This window comes from Neomonachus schauinslandi, chromosome 12 (assembly GCF_002201575.2).
Source record: "Neomonachus schauinslandi chromosome 12, ASM220157v2, whole genome shotgun sequence".
Taxonomy (NCBI): domain Eukaryota; kingdom Metazoa; phylum Chordata; class Mammalia; order Carnivora; family Phocidae; genus Neomonachus; species Neomonachus schauinslandi.
In genome coordinates this window covers 30789297-30804635 of record NC_058414.1, presented here as the reverse complement: position 1 = coordinate 30804635, position 15339 = coordinate 30789297, and the positions used below count along the sequence as shown (strand labels likewise).

General features: G+C 38.3%; 1 protein-coding gene across 1 annotated transcript in view; it reads left to right on the top strand.

The window, feature by feature from the left end:
• Positions 1 to 15339, top strand: part of ABCB1 (ATP binding cassette subfamily B member 1) — a 115383-nt gene that overhangs the window by 62422 nt on the left and 37622 nt on the right. The window contains exons 10-18 of the mRNA XM_021689632.1: positions 479 to 592; positions 911 to 1021; positions 1203 to 1328; positions 1438 to 1641; positions 1971 to 2141; positions 10452 to 10613; positions 11506 to 11682; positions 12625 to 12771; positions 15059 to 15166. Coding sequence (XP_021545307.1) covers positions 479 to 592; positions 911 to 1021; positions 1203 to 1328; positions 1438 to 1641; positions 1971 to 2141; positions 10452 to 10613; positions 11506 to 11682; positions 12625 to 12771; positions 15059 to 15166 — 1320 coding nt within the window. The remainder of the gene's footprint in view (positions 1 to 478; positions 593 to 910; positions 1022 to 1202; positions 1329 to 1437; positions 1642 to 1970; positions 2142 to 10451; positions 10614 to 11505; positions 11683 to 12624; positions 12772 to 15058; positions 15167 to 15339) is intronic.

The window sequence follows — 15339 nt, the reverse complement described above, 5'->3', positions numbered from 1 at the left end:
ATAGACTCCTGCCTAGTTTGGCAAATGAAGAAATCAAAGCCTGGAGACTCTAGGAGAGTTGCCCGAAGACATATAGCCGGTTAGGGCTTATCCAGAATTTGGACCTTGGTCTTCTGACACTCATTTTGATATTTGTTTCCCCTATGCCTTGATGATGATCTAAACCAAAATAATTAGCTCTTAAATAAATATAATAGAATATATATTAGAATAAAATAAATAGAATATATTCTGGTCCGTGGAACTTGTTCCATTGTTTCACCGAGCAAGTAAGATTAATTCTGTATTGTAAATCAAAATGGATTTAAACTTCTAAAATGTTTTTAACACCCAGGACTCATAAGTTGACTTGTCACTTTAAAAGTTAATTAGCAAAAATAATACTACTAATAAAATTTAATTAGCTATGTTAGAAGAAAGATGTATGAAAAAAATGTAATAAATACTACGTAACTTGATTTTCCTTCACATCCCTCAGGTCTTCTTTTCTGTATTAATTGGGGCTTTCAGTATTGGACAGGCATCTCCAAGCATTGAAGCATTTGCAAACGCAAGAGGGGCAGCTTACGAAATTTTCAAGATAATTGATAACGTAAGTCTGGGCCAGTCGTTTATCCATGTAAAAGTTTTTCTTTTTTTTTTCAGACATCATAAAGGCACATTTTTAATGTTGCTCAAAAGGAATCATGTTACTTAAAAGTTTGAGAAACATCAGTTCAAAGCATTCCTAGAAGAAAAAAATGCATAACACCATTTTAAAAAATCCTTACACATGAGCCTCTTCCCATACTCATGTAAAAGTTTTTCTAATTAAAAGTTAATTCCTTTATCGCTTTATCCAACTCTCCACAAACGTCACTAAAAACAGCTCTTATAACCTAGTCATCTTCTGAAATTTTATTCTGTTTAGAAACCAAGCATTGACAGCTATTCGAAGAATGGACATAAGCCAGATAATATTAAGGGAAATTTGGAATTCAAAAATGTTCACTTCAGTTACCCGTCTCGAAAAGAAGTTAAGGTACAATGATACGTGATGAATCAGTGATTCAACCACGTATTGGATGAAGAGTTTCTGATACTTTATTTTAGTGATTTTTTTTTTAAATGTGTATGTAAACCTCGTTTTGACTTGAACTGTCAGTTCATAGTCCCAGGATCTGTGTATTGCCCTTATGTTTATTTCTCATTTGTCCTGTTAGATCTTGAAGGGCCTCAACCTGAAGGTTGAGAGTGGGCAGATGGTGGCGCTGGTTGGGAACAGCGGCTGTGGGAAGAGCACAACAGTGCAGCTGATGCAGAGGCTCTATGACCCCACGGACGGCATGGTGAGGTGGCTCTTGCTGAAGGCGATGCTGTAGCAAGCAGCAGTCACCATGGCACATCTCACATTCCAAATGGGCAATGCATGGAACTCATGCTTACTTTTTATTTCAGGTCTGTATTGATGGACAGGACATTAGGGCCATAAACGTAAGGCACCTTCGGGAAATTACTGGTGTGGTGAGTCAGGAACCTGTGTTGTTTGCCACCACGGTAGCTGAAAACATACGCTATGGCCGTGAAAATGTCACCATGGAAGAGATCGAGAAAGCTGTCAAGGAAGCCAACGCCTATGACTTTATCATGAAACTACCTAATGTAAGTCCTTCTCGATCTTTGCCCTGCTAGAGGTTCAAAGACTAGAATGCCAGCTTAATGCAGAAGAAGTTAGAAATCTACTATGCATTAGAGGAGACTCCTAAGAAGAGAAATCACAATGACTTCAGATTTTGAAGCTCTAGCACCATCAACTCGTAGTAGGCATATTTGTAAAAATTGGGGTTGGTTATTGCTGAGTTTTAAGGAACTGGATCATATTGCCTGTGGGTTGTTTGTGGGATTACTTCCCATCTTAAAATGTAGCTGACATAGCTTGTTGTTTTGCTAACCACCACCCTGCCCCCTTTATTTTCTGTGTTGTGTTGTAGAAATTTGACACCCTGGTTGGAGAGAGGGGGGCCCAGCTGAGTGGTGGACAGAAGCAGAGGATAGCCATCGCTCGGGCCCTGGTTCGCAACCCCAAGATCCTCCTGCTGGACGAGGCCACGTCAGCTCTGGACACTGAAAGCGAAGCAGTGGTTCAAGTGGCCCTGGATAAGGTCTGTGAGCCTCAATTCAAACCAACCTAATTTGTAAGCATAAGGACATCCCACTGTTAATTCTTCTTGATATTATTTTTTAAAAAGAACATTTCTGATAGCTCCGAAAGTGATCCAGTCAAGCATCAAAATCACATCTCCAGTCCTCTTTGGATCTGTTCATTTAATTTCTATTTACTTCTGTTTTGTTTTTTTTTTTTAATAGAAACAAACTTTCACTGAAAGATACTTGCAAAATTTTTAAATTAAACAACGAGAAAGAGAGATTCAAATGAAAATTGGTCTTTGTTGTGATATTGAAAACTTGGCTGTAGAGATAACCCTGTTATTTAGGCTTTCTGTTTTTGCTGTTGTCAACAAGAGGAAAATATAATGAAGGTTCACATTTTTTTTTTTTAAGATTTTATTTATTTATTTGACAGAGAGACACAGCGAGAGAGGGAGCACGAGCAGGGGGAGTGGGAGAGGGAGAAGCAGGCTTCCCGCTGAGCAGAGAGGAAGGTTCACATTTAATTTCCAAGATGTTAAATACCCATTGAAGACCCTATGGGAAATGACAAAAACCTCTTGTCCTCAGGAAAGGGGAAGAGAATCGATGATGTTGGAAACTTACCTGGTCCATGAAATGTCCTTGACTGTCAGCAGAGTCTGACCTTCCTGCAATCCTTGAGTTCATGTGTCTCATTCACCAAATCAGATTTGAGTGCTTACACTGTGCTAGGCACTGTTTGCTTGGTCTCTGGCATGTATTGATAACCAACCTAGTTCTGTGAGGACAAGGAATATGAAGACCTCTTTTTTTTTAAGTTTTTATTTAAATTCCAGTTCGTCAACATACAGTATAGTATTAGTTTCAGGTGTACAATATAGTGATTCAACACTTCCATACATCACCTGGTGCTCATCACAACAAGTGTGCTCCTTAATCCCCGTCACCTACTTCACCCATCCTCCCACCCACCTCCCCTCTGGTAACCATCAGTTAGTTCTCTGTAGTTAACAGTCTGTTTCTTGGTTTGCTTCCCTCTTTTTCTTTTCCCTCTGCTTATTTGTTTTGTTTCTTAAATTCCACATATGAGTGAAATCATATGGTATTTGTCTTTCTCTGACTGACTTATTTCACTTAGCATAATACACTCTAGCTCTACCCACGTCATTGCAAATGGCAAGATTTCATTCTTTTTATGGCTGAGTAATATTCTCTTGTATACATGGACCACCTCTTCTTTATCCATTCATCAGTTGTTGGACACTTGGGCTGTTTCCATACTTTGGCTATTGTAGATAATAGCTGCTATATAAACCTCTAACAAGAGCTGCTATATTGTAGATAATGGGTGCTATAAACATTGGGTGGTGTGTATCCCTTTGAATTAGTATTTTCGTATCCTTTGGGTCAGTACCTAGGAGTGCAATTGCTGGGTCATAGGGTAGCTCTATTTTTAACTTTTTGAGGAAGCTCCATACTGTTTTCCACAGTGGCTGCACCAGTTTGCATCCCAATCAGCAATGCACAAGGGTTCCTTTTGTCTACATCCTCACCAATACCTGTTGTTTCTTGTGTTTTTGATTTTAGCCATTCTGACAGGTGTGAGGTGATAGCGCACTGTAGTTTTGTAATTCCCTGATGATGAGTGATGTTGAGCAGCTTTTCATGTGTCTATTGGTCATATGTATGTCTTCTTTGGAAAAATGTCTGTTCATGTCTTCTGCCCATTTTTTATTAGATTATTCATTTTTTGAGTAATGAGTTTTATAATTTCTTTATATATTTTGGATACTAACTCTTTATCAGATATGTCATTTGCAAATATCTTCTCCCATTCAGTAAGTTGCCTTTTAGTTTTGTTGATTATTTCCTTCACTGTGCAGAAAGCTTTTAATTTTGATGAAGTCTCAATAATTTATTTTTGCTTTTGTTTCCTTTGCCTGAGGAGACGTATCTAGAAAGAAATTGCTACAGCTGATGTTAAAGAGGTTTACTACCTGTGTTTTCCTCTAGGATTTTTATGATTTCAAGTCTCACATTTAGGTATTTCATCCATTTTGAATTTATTTTTGTGTATGGTATAAGAAAGTGGTCCAGTTTGATTCTTTTGTATGTTGCTATCCAGTTTTCCCAAAACCATTTGTTGGATATTGTCTTTCCCATGGGATATTCTTTCCTGCTTTGTCAAAGATTAATTGACCATATAGTTGTGGGTTCATTTCTGATTTGAATAAATACCTATTGAAGACCCTATGGGATCTTTTTTTTGAGGCTAGGCCTTGCAGTACTATGTTGAACAGTAGTGGTAAGAGTGGACATCCATGTTATGTTCCTGACCTTAGGGGAAAAGCTCTCAGTTTTTCCCCATTGAGGATGATGTTAGCTGTGGGTCTTTCATATATGGCCTTTATGATGTCGAAGTATGTTCCCTCTAAACCTACTTTGTTCAGAGTTTTTTTCATGAATGGGTGTTGTCCTTTGTCAGATGTTTTTCTGTGTCTATTGAAATAAAAGGAAACGGTTCTTATCCTTTCTTTTGTTCATGTGGTGTATCATGTTGATTGATTTGAGAATATTGAACAACCCTTGCAACCCAGGAATAAATCTCAATTAATCGTGGTGACTGATTTTTTTAATATATTGCTGGCTTTGGTTTGCTAGTATTTTATTGAGAAGTTTTGCATCCATGTTCATCAGGGATATTGGCCTGTAGTTCTCTTTTTTAGTGGAGTCTCTATCTGGTTTTAGTATCAGGGTAATGCTGGCTTCATAAAATGAATTTGGAAGTTTTCCTTCCTTTTCTATTTTTTTGGAATAGTTTGAGAAGAATCGGTATTAACTCTTTTTTAAATGTTTGGTAGAAATCACCTCTGAAGCCATCTGGCCCTAGGCTTTTGTTGATTGAGGTGTTTTGATTACTGATTTAATGTCTTTGCTGTTATGAGTCTGTTCAAGTTTTCTACTTCTTCCTGTTTCAGTTTTGGTAGTTTATATGTTTCTAGGAATTTATCCATTTCTTCCAGGTTGTCCAATTTGTTGGCATATACTTTTTCATCATATTCAATTATAATTGTATTTTTTTGGTGTTTGTTGTTGTTTCTCTTCTGTCATTGGTGATTTTATTTATTCTGGGTCCTTTCTCTTTTCTTTTTGATAAGTCTTGTTAGCGGTTTATCAATTATCAATTTTTTCAAAGAACCAGCTCCTGGTTTCATTGACCTTTTCTATTGGTTTTTTGTTTGTTTGTTTGTTTGTTTAGTTTCTATATCATTTATTTCTGCTCTAGTCTTTGTTATTTCCTTCCTTCTCTTGGCTCTAGGCTTCATTTTTTGTTCTTTTTCTAGCTCGTTTAGGTTATTTATTGAGATTTTTCTTGCTTCTTGAGGTAGGCCTGTATTGCTATATACTTCCCTCTTGAGACTGCTTTTACTGTATCCCAAAGGTGGTGGACTGTTTTGTTTTCGTGAATTTTTTTTATTTCTTCTTTGATTTCCTGGTTGACCCATTCATTCTTTAGTAGCATGTTGTTTAACCTCCATGTATTTGTGGTCTTTCCAAATTTTTTTCTTGTGGTTGATTACTAGTTTCATTATGCATGCTCAGAAAAGGTGTATGGTATGATTTCAGTCTTTTTGTATTTGTTGAGGCCTGTTTTGTTGCCCAATATGTGATCTAGTCTGGAGAATATCCCATGTGCACTTGAAAAGAATATGTATTCTGCTGTTCTAGGATGGAATGTTCTGAATACATCTGTTAAGTCCATCTGGTCCAGGATGTCATTCAAAGCTATTGTTTCCTTGTTGATTTTCTGCTTACATGATCTGTCCATTGATGGGAGGTGTTAAATTTCCCCTACTATTATTGTATTATCAATTAGTACCTTTATGTTTTTAATTTTTTTATATATTTGGGTGCTCCCTTGTTGGGTACATAGATATTTATAGTTGTTATATCTTTTTGTTGGAATGTCTTTATGATTATATAATGCCCTTCTTTGTCTCTTTTTATATTCTTTGTTTTAAAGTCTAGTTTATCCGATATAAGTATTGCTACTCTGGCTTTCTTTTGACATCCATTTGCATGATAAATGTTCCTCCATCCCCTCACTTTCAATCTGTAGGTGTCTTTAGGTCTAAAATGAGCCTCTTGTAGGCAGCATAAAGATGGGTCTTGTGTTTTTATCCATTCTGATACCCTATGTCTTTTGATTGAGCATTTAGTCCATTTACATTCAAAGTAATTATTGATAGGTATGTATTTTCATTTTATTACTTGCTTTGTCATTGTTTGTAGAGATTTTCTCTGATCCTTTCTTGTCTTTGTTACTCTTGGTCTCTCCTTACATTCAAAGAGTCCCCTTTAATATTTCTTGCAGGGCTGGTTTAGTGGTCACAAACTCCATTAGTTTTTATTTAGTATTAATTTAATTTAATTTAGTATTTATTTGTCTGGGATATTTTTTAACATTCCTTCTATTCTGAATGGTAGCCTTGCTGGATAGAGTATTTTTGGTTGCAGATTTTTCCCATTCGGCACCTTGAATATATAATGCCACTCCCTTCTGGCTTGCCAAGTTTTTGTTGAGAGATCTCCAGCTAGCCTTATGGGTCTTCCCTTGTAAGTTAAGGACTTCTTTTGTCTTCCTGCTTTTAAGATGTCTTTTTAAATCACTATATTTTGCAAATTTAATTAAAATATGTCTTTGTGTTAGCCTGCTTTTGTTGATTTTGATGGGAATTCTCTCTTCCTTCTGGATCTAGACATCTGTTTCCTTCCCCAGATAAGGGAAGTTTTCTGCTGTTGTTTCTTGAAATAAATTTTCTGCCCCCTTTTCTCCTTCTTCTAGGACTCCTATAATATGAATGTTATTACGTTTGATGGAGCCACTGAGTTCTCTCAGTCTATTCTCATGTTCCATAATTCTTCTTTCTCTCTTTTGTTCAGCTTCATTATTTTCCATTATTTTGTCTTTTAGATCACTAATTCATTCCTCCGCTTTTCCCAGTCTGCTGTTCATTGCATCAAACCTGTTTCCAATCTTGTTTATTTCATTCTTCATCTCTAATTCTTTTTTAACTCCCTTATCTTTGTGGTAAGGGTCTCCTTGGTGTCTTCTATTCTTTTCTCAAGCCCAGTGAATATCCTTATGATTATTGCTTTAAATTCTCCATCAGGCATGTTACTTATATCTGTTTTGCTTAGTTCTCTGGCCGTGGCCTTGACTTGTTCTTTCATTTCAGATAAATTCCTCCATCTTGGCATTTTGTCTAAGTCTCTGCCTTCTTCCCTGTGCTACAAAAGCCATTTATGTCTCCTGCTTCTGGAAAATAATGGCTTTATGAAGAAGAGGTCATGTAGTGTCTATGGCCTGGCACTTCAACGAGTGTCTCTGGTGTGTGCTGCGTGCGCTCTGCCGTTGTGTTTTGGCTGCTCTTTCCTTCAGGCCAGTCATTTGCAGAGGCTCTCCTTGCCTGCTGTAGGCAGTATTTGGCCCCTGGCCTGAATGTGGTGAGTTTTAACTAGGTGTGCTCTGGTCTGCTTGTGAAATGAGACCTGACACCAACTCCACCAGAACTGAGGCCCAGTAGAACTCTCTGGTGGGGAGACGTGGAGTGGGCAGGGGTTTGTGCTGGGCTTCTGGAGGAGGGGCTTACCATTCTCCAACTGAGGCAAGCCTGACTTAGAAGGGCAGTCCCACCAGAGCACGGGAAGGTGGGGCTTGGTTTAAGCAAGTTAGACAGCGATTGTCTGAGCTGAGCTGCTTTCTTCAGGTGGCTGGCTTTGTGTTTATGCTGAGGGCTGGGGAAGGGAAATGGTGCCAGCCAGCTCCTTTGTTCCCAGAGAGGTGTCTCCTCAAACACTGCCTCTCAGGTATATGCTTTGTAAAGAGTGAATAATATCCCCCCAGTGTACCCCAAGCATTTTTCAGATCACTGTTTCCACGCTATCCACTCCCAGGTTGTTTGTCTGCCTTCTTTCCAGGACCAGCGCAGTGCCGTCCAAGATTTATCCCAGCCAAGCCCACTGACCTTTAAAACTCCAGGCTTTAAGCCTGATGGTTGCAAGAACTCACAAAATTCAGCCCATCTTGTTTTCCAAGCCAGTGGTTTTGGGGAAATATTCTCCTTGTGCGTTCCCTGTGTGCTCCTCTCTCTCTCTCTCTCTCTGTCACATGCCCTTCTCTGCAACCATGACTTCCCTCCCCACTGCAGCTCCTGTGACCTGTTTTCCCCTAAAACACATCTCCTCACTTCCTGCCTTATTAATGAGGCCTCTTCTCTCTCCTTAGTTGTGGAGTTTGTTCTTTCAGTCTTCAGGGGGATTTCTGGGGTATCTATCTAGGTTGATGTGATAGTTATCTAGCTGTTTGTGGGAGGAGATGAACCTAGGGTCCTCTTACTTTACCACCATCTTCCTCTCCAGAATGTGAAGACCTTTTAGCCCAGAAGTGCCCTGAGTAGAAGTGTCACCGTAGAATTCAAAGATGAACATATATTTGTTCCAGCTTTCCCTTTCTCTAATAACAAAATGACACTGGATGTTCCTTTATACATCCTGTCAATGTGTTGAATAGATTGTTGAGGAAGGGAAAAGCAGGTTACTAAAAACTGAGTGAACCAAAATAGAGGCAGATGGAATTGTGGCTACTATTTCCCTATTCACTCTGCTTATCTGTAATTTTACGTCTGTGTTTTCTTGTTATTTTACAATGGAAATATGCATTAAATTATAAATAAAAACGATTTTAAAAGGTTGCATTAAAAATACTTTTTAGGAGCACCTGTGTGGCTCAGTTGGTTGAGCATCTGACTCTTGATTTCAGCTCAGGTCATGATCCCAGGATTGTGAGATCAAGCCCCGTGTAGGGCTCTGCACTGGGCATGGAGCATACTTAAGATTCTCTCTCGGGCGCCTGGGTGGTTCAGTTGGTTAAGCGACTGCCTTCGGCTCAGGTCATGATCCTGGAGTCCCGGGATCGAGTCCCGCATCGGGCTCCCTGCTCGGCAGGGAGTCTGCTTCTCCCTCTGACCCTCCTCCCTCTCATGCTCTCTGTCTCTCATTCTCTCTGTCTCAAATAAATAAATAAAATCTTAAAAAAAAAAAAAGATTCTCTCTCTCTCTCTCTCCCTCTGCCCCCCCAAAAACATTAACTATTAAAAAATGCTTTTCCTTTAGAATGTAAATTTTGGAGGGAGAATTCCACATGCCCCCCTTAAAAATATCCAAAGAATTGATCCATTATTTTCTCTACCCTCTGTTTGCTACCATCTAATTTTTCTACATGTATTGTTTTTTTCTTGTCAGAGTTTTCCACTTCTCTTCTTTATATTGATCAATATGCCTCTTGTTAGTTTGAGGATTTTATTGCTAGTTCCTGGAGAGAGATACAAAGTCACAAAAGTCATAAGCCTTGGGGAAAGTTACAGAGGTGAAAGAAATCTCAGAAAGTTCTGGTTCCATATTAAACTATGTTAACCTCTTCCATATTAAATAAAAATGACACTGGGCATTTAAGAACATTTGCATAGCTCTTCAGTTTTTCCATAATGCTTCTACCTAGGAATAAGTAACTTTCATTAAGTACTTTTGTATATATATCACAATGCTTTGTGTACATTATATTATTTGGTCATCACAACTATTTGAAGAAATGAATACTAATATTATCTCCATTTTATATGTGAGTAAACTGAGCCTCACACAGGTTAAAAGATTTGGATAAAATTGTGGAATTCATAAATGGCAGAGCTAAGATTTGAGTTCAGATCAATGTGGCACTGAAGACTGGACTTTGCTGCCTCACATTGATTATCCATCTTAATCATCCAGAAGTTCTATGAGATGGGATGCTAGGAGTCCCAGACTGGTGCTATCTAGTCTGTACCAATACCATACACTGGCCTGGGTCTGCTCTGATTGGCCAGTGCCTGGACTGTAGCGTTTTTTACTTTGTATAAGCCCCTGATTATTACTGTAAACTTGGGCTGATAGAGGTTAAGTAAAATTCTTAGAAGCTTACTTAATATTAATATGTGATTTGTGTTAATATGTATTATATTTTTGGATTCACATTTGTGTTAATATGTATTATAATAAAACATCATTTTAATTTGTGTTACATTTATGTTAATATGTATTATAATAAAACATCATTTTAAACCATTATCAATTGACTATACATTTATTGAAGACAGAGACTACCTTATATAGCTTAGATGGTTTTACAGTATCCAAGGAATTGGCATTCAGTAAATATAAATTGAATGAATTTTTGCCTATAATTGTCCATGTATTCAAAAACCTAATTTTTCTCTCTTTAGGCCAGAAAAGGCCGGACCACCATTGTGATAGCTCATCGTTTGTCTACGGTTCGTAATGCTGATGTCATCGCTGGCTTTGATGATGGAGTCATTGTGGAGAAAGGAAGTCATGATGAACTCATGAAAGAGAAAGGCATTTACTTCAAACTTGTCACAATGCAGGTATTGTCCAACTCCAGAGTTTTCCTGAAATATCTCAGGTAAAAACTGATTTGGTGTGATTAGTACTATAAATTAACGTTACTTGACTTGATTATCTTGAGAGGTGAGAAAAATACTTGGGGAATTCAGACCAGATTTTTCTTCCCATTGAAAAGGAGGGAAAATAAAGAAGGATAATTAGAGAAAAATAAAATTTAAAAAGGTTTAAAGGTCATCTATCCATCATACTATCCAGTATCCATCTATCTACTACTATCCACTGTAGTAGCCACTAGCCTCATGTGGCTATTGAACGCTTCAGTGACACTTATTCTGAATTGAAGTTTTTAAAGTAGAAAATGCATTCCAGATTCCCAAGACATGGTACAAAAGAAGAATGCAAAATACCTCAGTAAGTTTTTACGATGATTACATGTTGAAAAGCTAATATCTTGGATACATTAGGTTAAAGTAAAGAGTAAAAATGGATTTATCTCTTACATTTTTTAACGTGGCTACTGAGAAAATTTTAAATGACAAACATGGGTCACAGAATGGCATGCAGCATATTTCTGTTGATAGCACTGGCCCAAAGCAAATAATATCGAGTCCCAAACACCTACAAAAAGGAGATGACAAGGTAAGATACAAGGAAAGGACGTCATGTTATTTCAGCATAATCACAGGCAATCCCCATTCAGTGGTTTTAATTTTCAAATATATCACACATTAAAAAAAATATATATGTATATATATATATCACACATTTACACACAAACCCCCAGCAGCAGTTTAACTTTATCTTTTCCTACAATGATGTAAATTACCACTTTCCTTGATAGCTGATGTTTGACAATTAATTTTCATGTTTTCTGAGCCTAACCTGCTTATGCTTATTTCTTGTTTATTTTAGACAAGAGGGAATGAAATTGAATTAGAAAATGCAGTTGGTGAATCCAAAAGTGAAATTGATGCCTTGGAAATGTCTCCTAAAGATTCAGGATCCAGTTTAATAAGAAGAAGATCAACTCGCAAGAATATACATGACCCACAAGGCCAGGACAGAAAGCTTGGTACAAAAGAGGACTTGGTACGGAGAGGATATAGAGTTATGTCTTCAGCCCTCCCTCTGGGCTAGCACTGGAGTGGCAGGAGTAGGAAGAAGAAAGAATTATCCAGAATCCTCCTGTCCTATTCCCAAAACATTCCACAAACCAAAATCTCAACATTTGAGTCTCAGGTTGCAATTTATGAATGAGTTTATAAGACAAGAATTTTAGAATTACAATTTATAATGTAAAGATATTCTTTTTTTAAGATTTATTTATTTCTTTGAGAGAGAGAGAGAGCGCGTGCACAGGAGGTGGGGAGTGGGGGGAAAGGACAGAGGGAGAGGGAGAAACAGACTCCCTGCTGAGCACAGAGCCTGACAGAGGGCTTGATCTCAAGACCCTGAGATCATGACCTGAGCCGAAATCAAGAGTTGGATGCTTAACTGACTGAACCACCCCGGCGCCCCTATATTATAAAGAGATTCTAATGGGGACACTTCTGTTCTTATACTTGTAAATTTTCCAAATGTCAGGTAAGTGTTAAATGTTTGTGGAAACATCATTTATTTCTTAAAATATAAAGGAGCAATATAATAGAATCTGTCAGCACTTTTTAAAAAATTAAATAGCCATCAGTTCATAAGAAAACATGAATAAGTATCTTCATTTAAAAATTTTGGTACAGGGGCACCTGGGAGGCTTAGTCAGTTAAGCGTCTGCCTTCAGCTCAGGTCATGATCCCAGGTTCCTGGGATCGAGCCCCGCATCAAGTTTTCTGCTCAGCAAGGGCGTCTGCTTCTCCCTCTCCCTCATATCTCCCTCTCCCTCTGCCCCTGCTCGTGTTCTCTCTCTCTCAAATAAATATATAAATAAAATCTTTAAAAAATTTTTGGTACATACTGAAGGACTGTGCATCATTAAATTGATAAAAGGTATCAATTCTTTTTCTAACTAGCCTGTTGTAATATTTTGCTTTCCAGAATGAAAATGTACCTCCAGTTTCCTTCTGGAGGATTCTGAAGCTGAATATAACTGAATGGCCTTATTTTGTGGTTGGTATATTTTGTGCTATTATAAATGGAGGACTGCAACCAGCATTTTCAGTAATATTTTCAAGGATTATAGGGGTAAGTGTATATGTCTATTTTTTGGATTTACCTGTGAGTCCTGAGTAAAGAATGAGCTGTTTATATTTGTAGCTGGATCCATAAGCCACAAAAAAATAATGTACCTTTGCGTGAAACTCAGCAACTTGAAGATGTAAGTCTGTTTTGGGGTAAGAAGGCTAATTTTTCAAGCCTTCCTGTGTCCTTGCAGTTAGTTGCTCCCTTAGGGCCCAGGTTCCTGAAATAGTCGATGAACCTGACCTGATGAGTATCTCTCGCCTGCCATCACTGGGCTCTGAGTAAACCTCATGAAAAGTCCTATCAGTGGTGCACAGAGAGAGTTCATGGTGTGTTTGTCAGACTGGCTTGAGACCGAGCTCTTGTGTGATATATGCACTTGTCAGGATGTGAGCAGGCTCGGCATGCTGCCTCTGTAAGACATCCATCCCACTTGTTAAGATGAAAACAAAAAGGAATGGATTCTGAAAGGTTGATGTATGTTGGTCGTACCTGCTTTTACTGATGGCATTTTTAACAGTAAAGCTACCACCTAGGCAGGAATGCTCTCTGTTTCACGGTAGATGTTCAGATATTAAGCTGAGGATACCCTTGCCATAATGGCTGAAAACATAATGGAGAAAGGAGTTGCTCCCTACATGGAAGAGGCCAAACATTAACTTTTGATGTACCCCCAAATACATAAATATGCAGGTCTCCCCATGCCTGGCTAACTGATTTCTTTTTGGTATCTGTACGTTCAGTGTATTCATTCAAGAAATATTTTTTGCAGTGACTGTTCTGTGCCACATACTGTTCCAGGTGGTAAAAAAAAAAAAAAAAATGCCAAGAAGGAAATAAAGTGTCTGATAGCATGGAGCATATGTTCTAGGACAGGGGTTAGCAGACTTTTTCTATAAAGGGTAAGGGAGTAAACAGTTTAGATTTTGAGCGCCATATGGTCTCTGTTGCAAATACTTAGCTCTACTGTTGTAGTACAGATGCACCCACAGTGCAGAAACAAGTGAATATGGCGCTATTCCACCGAAGCTTTATATAAACATTTGGCTGGTGGTCCACAGGGAACTGATTCCTGGTCTAGCGTTTGTTGTATAGGCAGGGAGGTAGACAGTGGCATCATCAGGAAAAAAAAAATGGAAGTGGACTATATAGGAATGGGTTTGGCTGGGTGTAACAAAAACTCAACCTAAGATTTTATATTTTCTTTGTTCCTCATGTAACAGTAAGTCTGGAAGCAGGTGACCCAGGGGTTAGCCCACTGACTCCTAGATATTGGTTAGGCAACCAGTCGTCTGCCTCATTGAAGGTTTGTAACACAGGGTTTAAGGTTGTGGGCTCTGAGTTAGATTGATCGGGTTTAAATCTTTGGGTCATCACTTGCTGGCTGTGTTACCTTGAACAAGTTAATTAACCTCTCTGTGCCTCTGTGTAAAGTGGTGGTGATAATAAACATTAGGAGGTGATTGTGAGGATAAAAGGAATGGTATACATGAATTTGTGTAGAATAATATCTATCACAGAATAAGAGCTCACTGATTGTTTGCTATTTTTGGGTGGAATAACTAATCAAGAAAAATGAATTTTATCTCCTCCAAAGGGCTTTTTTTTTTTTTCTTGTACAAAGGATAAAGTTTACTGGGTTGGGTTAGGAATGTAGCTCTGTTATAAGATAATTTTGACCCACTATGAAGGGAGTTGTTTGTTTTCTCTCCCTGTGAAGTATTTTCTATGTTCTCTAAGCCCAAGACATCCTGTTAGCCTTCTTACCATCTCCGGAAAGGTCTCCATGTGTGGTACTGGGTCAGTTGGCTGTCTAATTGGCCATCCTACAAAAGAGGCTGGCTCAAGGAGCCTCCTTTCTTATTGAGGGTCTGGGCTGAGTGAATGACTGCCTCTCTCTGGTTTACCAAAACAGCATCGGCAGGTTTGTCTGCAGCTGGAAGTGTCCAAATTGTAAAACAACAAATTGCCATACAATGTAGTTTCACCCCAAAAGAGGACAGTATTTATTCTCATTTCTACTTTACATAGCTGGTGTGGCCCTTGTGACACTCATTACTTCGACAGGGAGTATAAGCAGAAAAAGTACTGGGACGCTTTAGGAGCAACAGACCCATTCTTGGCCCTTAAGGAGGGCAAAGTCCTCACACCTTTAGGTTTGGCCTTAGGGAAACCAGCCCTGACTTCCATTATACTAAGCCTCTCTTAACCTCCAAATGTTGTGCTTGATGGGAAATGGGTGACTTCCTTAGTCTTTGAACTGAAAAACCTTTAAATATTTTCTCAACAGGTTTTTACCAGATATGAGGATCCTGAAACAAAACGACAGAATAGTAATATGTTTTCTTTATTGTTCCTAGTCCTTGGAATTATTTCTTTTATTACATTTTTCCTCCAGGTAAGTGTCTGCATTTTCCCTTTATTCATTTTGGGGAATGCATTCTTATTCAGCTGGGGAAATTTCTAAGCATTTATGTAATTTGCTCTATTAACTGGACTATTAGCAACCAAGTTTCTTTGACCTATTTAAAACAAAAATGTTTTGAGGCACCTGCTTGGCTCAATCAGTGA